Source organism: Phalaenopsis equestris, unplaced genomic scaffold, assembly GCF_001263595.1.
Source record: "Phalaenopsis equestris unplaced genomic scaffold, ASM126359v1 Scaffold000050, whole genome shotgun sequence".
NCBI classification, from domain to species: Eukaryota; Viridiplantae; Streptophyta; class Magnoliopsida; order Asparagales; family Orchidaceae; genus Phalaenopsis; species Phalaenopsis equestris.
Genome location: NW_018164492.1, coordinates 577,817 through 583,022, shown reverse-complemented (window position 1 = coordinate 583,022; position 5,206 = coordinate 577,817). Strand labels below are relative to the sequence as shown.

At 33.8% G+C, this 5,206-nt stretch overlaps 1 protein-coding gene across 1 annotated transcript in view; it reads right to left on the bottom strand.

The window, feature by feature from the left end:
* The window catches only part of LOC110019121 (eukaryotic translation initiation factor), an 18,713-nt gene extending 14,406 nt beyond the window's left edge, over positions 1 to 4,307 (bottom strand). Inside the window, exons 1-4 of the mRNA XM_020716696.1 lie at positions 3,942 to 4,307; positions 3,216 to 3,287; positions 1,960 to 2,055; positions 1,603 to 1,821 (exon numbers count right to left, since the gene is read on the bottom strand). Coding sequence (XP_020572355.1) covers positions 1,603 to 1,821; positions 1,960 to 2,055; positions 3,216 to 3,287; positions 3,942 to 4,115 — 561 coding nt within the window. The 5' untranslated portion in view covers positions 4,116 to 4,307. The remainder of the gene's footprint in view (positions 1 to 1,602; positions 1,822 to 1,959; positions 2,056 to 3,215; positions 3,288 to 3,941) is intronic.
* Positions 4,308 to 5,206: the final 899 nt, after the last annotated feature.

Below are 5,206 nucleotides of genomic sequence, written 5' to 3'. Positions count from 1 at the left end.
CTTAAAAATTTGTTCGTGTTCGGCTCGTTAGGCTTAACGAACGAGCCGAACACGAGCTGCTTAACGAGCCGAACACGAGTTGTTCACGAACAACGAGCCAAATTGACAGCCCTACTTGGACACCATGGTACGTGTGCTACCTCAAAAATCAAATAACATAACAAAAGGCTATACCACAGCTGTCAATATCAAATTTAAATTAAAACTAAATTGGGCTTAATCCCTTACCAAGATATGCCTGATACCAAAAAATTATTATATAATACTATTAATGGACATTAAAAGAGAAATATAAACATCACGCATCCACATAAATAAAGGGAGGAAGATAGACTTTTCTACTCCTAAATTGTTCTTCTCATTAATAGCAGTAAAAGTGAAAACACAATTTAAAGAATGTTAAAGATCATTTGAACAACAGCATGCATCAAAAGTTTCTCAATGGGTAGCTATGATTGCATGAAATGCTAATAAGAATTTTAAATAGAAAAGCCTTTTGAATAGTTTAAAATTAACTATATGAATTGTTTGAGAATAAACAATGCATATAAATATATTGATTGATGAAATATACAATAAAATTAGAAATTTAAGAAGAATAAACATGCCACCTATCATCCTTTTTTTTTACAAGTTTGACAAGTAATTAAATTATTATAAAATTTTGATGACACATTTAAGAAGAATTCAACCTATCCTATTTTGCTAAGGAGTGACATCTTCCAAATCAATAATGTGACAGCCATGTAATTACTCCATGGAAATGAAGCTAAGCAACTATTGCTAAGAAAACTATGAGATAAGTGTAACAAAAAAGGTATCAACTTGATGTTCATGCACCTAGAAATAATTTAAACAAATGGAACAAACTGTTATAAGGATCAATAGATGTAAATAACTTCATTTAAATATAAAACAATTAAGAGAAGACAGTAAGACCCAACTAATCTCATAACAAAACTATAGCAAATTAAAAAAAAAACAAAAAAAAAAAAAAACTGTAGCAAATTAAAAATAAATCATTAAGTAATGTAAGTTTCATATTATGCAACTTTGATTTATAAAATAAAGGTAATACAAAAATATTTTAAGTATAAAAATAATAATTGATAAATAGTATGAAAATTAATATAAAACAAAAAATTTAAATAGAGAAATAATATAATAGAAAATAGTTCTATTGGTTGAAATCACGTGAGAGAAATAACATTCTCTAAAGCTAATAATTGGATATCAACATGATCATCGAAGTACATTCAATACATGCATATGTAGAGTTATTCTCACATACACCAAGCATTAATTTATATACTATATCAAGTTTACAAATTAATTAGATTCAGAAACCCATAATATGCCAAATCAAAATAAGCATCAAGAAGAAATACCGCATTATGACATTAAGTAAATTTTAAAAAAAAAAGAAAAAACTCAAAAGAAATTAGACATAAATGGTTAAAATCTATTAATTAAACTAAAGAATAGCATGATCAAGATAATCCAATCAGTTCGATTTAATCTTTGCCTACAGACTCAGAATGAAAAAGATCACAAAAGTGGATAACAAGTTAATATAATATCCAGCTAAAAACTAACTCTTACCCCTTTGGAGACTTGAATCTGGGAAGAAAATTGTGAGCTCAATTGTTCCTGCCAAAGTTGGCCTGAATCCTGTTGCCTTATATTTGATGCAACTGACTCTTTATTTTCACGTATAGAATCCCATGACCTTTCCCCTCCACTTGAAGGCACTTGTCCTGAACGGCCACGCCAATCTCGATTGTCGGGTTCATAATAGCGATTCTGAAATTGACTTTGCAACTGCATTTTAAGATAATAATCTTAAATAAGAGATAAAAAAAAATTAAATAAAATATGAAATTAAAAAAATTGTTCATAAAACATCTAATGGAATTCAGATATGCATACAATAATTGAAAAGGTGGCACAATAACTCACATTGGCATCACTGCCACCCCAAGATTGGTCCTCGCCATGAAGTTCAGCATCTATCTCTTTCTTTACTTTTAAAATATCCTCAGGAACTTCAACAACCTTGAAGATAATGCAGAAAGGAAAGTTTAGCCAAGCAGAATAAATGGTAGAGTCCTTATGCCTGTAACTCTAATTATCTTAAAAATGATTCATCATGCTTTATCCTGAATTATTATGATTTAATAAGAATTATTATTTTAAATCAAACTTTTATCATAATTATTTATAAAAAACTACATTACGTGTATTATTTTTTCATTGGGCCCAGAAAGGATATCTGAAAGAGGCATTGCAAAGCATTTATTAAAGTATAAGTTCGTTGTATTGAAGGAATGCATGAAAACAAAATTCAACATAATACTTTTTAGTTATCTGCTCCAAAGGTCACAACAAGTAAAAAAATTGGAAATAAATAAAAGGATTTAATAAATATGATCCAAAATTACAATATGACTGCAACTAACAGAAAATCAAGTAAACAAGAAAAAAAAACAATAAAAACATAAAAATAAATATCATCCAAAATTACAATATGGCTGCTGCTAACTTCAAATCAAGTATACAGGAAGAAAAGAAACAATAAGAACATAAGAAATAAAGCAAGTGACAAAAAACAGACAAGCATAACATCAAAAATAAATTAAAAATTCTTCCACCTCATTTTTCAAACTATGAATCATAAAAGTATTGCCTCTTTATCAAGCAACTACCAAATAAGTTTCCAGCTAAAACTGAGCTAATCACGCATTTTAAAGGGTCCAATGAAGCTAATTTCAACAAATTCCACCAAATAACAATAGAGAATAGCTTAGATAAAAAAAAGTGATGTGTTCAGGTTAGAACAGAAACTATTTATGGAATTGAACAATAATCAGCAAAAACGATCATTTAAATAATAACAAAATAGCATCCCTAACTGGAAAACTATATATGCACACGCACATATATGTACCCATCTTGCGAAAAAACACAAAAATCAACTCAATTTTGTTTGCAGACCTCTTCACCTCTTTCACTGAACCAACAGCTTACATATTAAAATAATATCAAAATATATAATACATACATATATGACTATATTAGTCTCTCTTACAAATCAATGATGGCTAGCTTTTTTTTCTAACCAAAATCCAGAATTTTTTTTATATTCCTTTGTTGTCTAAAACAAAGGATAAAAACTCAGTTTTGCTCATACTTTTAGGCATTGAAAGTAACTGTACCTCACGAAGTTGTAATAACTGGTCCCGAGTGTAGCGAATGTGTTCACGCCCCTCAAACCTTGATTCTCCGCCCTGCAAAAGAAGGTAAAAACTGAATGACATCCAAAATTTTAAACACAAATAAATCAACAAGGCAGCACAATAAGTGGACATGAAAAATATCATAACTGCACGGTTCAAATTGTCAAAAACCAAACTGGCAGCAACGTAACTATCTCCGGATTAAAATCGGCAAAAACTTCAAAAGGTCCAGTCTAGAAACAGGGGATCATGATCAAGAAAACAACCATCCAAAAGTGCAGACTACAAGCTTAACGTAGATCACATGCGCACAATCTTTAAGAGAAAGTCCATGGATTCAAAAGGTGGATGTAAATACTCGACCAATGGCGCCGGAAAGAGTTATCCTATTGTTTTTTATCATGTTAAATGAAGATACGTCATCAAGCGAGTTCCAAGAATTGGTTCAAAGCATATGTGGATCAGAATTAAACAAAAAAATAGTAAATTCAAGCAATCAGACTGAGGATGAAGCTCCAAAAATGTCATCAAGATCTCAACTTTCAATAAATCTACCCGATTCAACACTAACTCAATCAGATCGACCATCAAGAAACAAACTTGGACACTCCCGAATTGGTATCGCGAACAAGGAAGCGCAGAAGACGACAAATACGGGAAAATCGCTAGTACTGAGGTCGAAAGCAGCACTAGATATGAGATAACCTTGGATGCGCCGCCATGAGCACGGAAGACAGATGCGTCAGAGATCGAGCTGAGGGCCGCAACACCGCCAGCGCCGGAGTAAACTGTCGAATCGAAGCGGGGGGCAAGGAGTCTGCTGCCTCGATTGCCGCCACCACCAGGCCTCAGGCTCAGCACCGTCTGATCCGCCTGCATAACTCGCCGGAATCCTCCCTCTACGTAACGCCGCGATTTCACCGGCTGCCGATCGGTTCGACAAGCAAAAAATAAAAATATCGGAAAACCCTTCGCGAATCCCGCTCTCTAACTATGGAAAAACAGGAGGAAAGCGGAAAGAGGAAGGAAGAAGAGAGCGTCAATGGGGGCCGAAGTTCCGATTTATGCCTCAAGGATGGCGAATTCGTAGTTTATGGCTTTTTTGTGGATGAAAAAATCGGGCTGGTAGCGAGTGCCGCGTAGAAATACCCTAAAAATTCAATATTGACGGTGCTAATTTAGCGAAATGACCATATTACCCCTATTAGGTTCTGGTAATATCAGATTGCCACCATTGCGAGCGTGCGTCCGCCATGACGGCGTTGACGGCGCGTGTGGTTCGCCGTAGGGAGTTTGCCGAGATGCGACGGACGTGGCCCGTGTGGTTGTTAGTTAAATGCCCATAACCGTCCGATCATTCGTTCATCCGATCCGGACCGTAGATATTAGGCATCACTAAGCAGGACATCCTCATTGATAAATGATCACGTGCGTGAATGGTGAATAATAGAGGATATTTGTTTTGATTGCCAAAGAAAAATAAAAAATTGGAAGTATTTTTGTTCTTTTATGTAGAATATCAATTTAATTTTTTATTCTATAAGTATGTGATTGGATCAATGCTAGTTAAGCTCAACTCAAGTAAAATTTGTGGAATCTTATAAGTGCATTTGGGAAGCAAAATTGAAATTATCCAATCAAGCTGAATCATAACAAATTAGGCCGAATTGGATAGGCCCGTAAACTCAAGTAAAATTTGTGGAATCTTATAAGTGCACTTGGGAAGCAAAATTGAAATTATCCAATCAAGCTAAATCATAACAAATTAGGCCGAATTGGATAGGCCCGTCTCATGGAGCCATATGTCATTCTCATGCACTAAATTGTTTGTATACAAAGGCGTATAGAGACAACGAGCTTTGCCTATTGTTTGAGACTAGTCAGCACCACTTTGGTGGCCTTCATTCCTACTTTCAGTAAATTATTTGTGTGCATATTGTTTGAAAAGTTCATTTTTTTTTAAATCATTA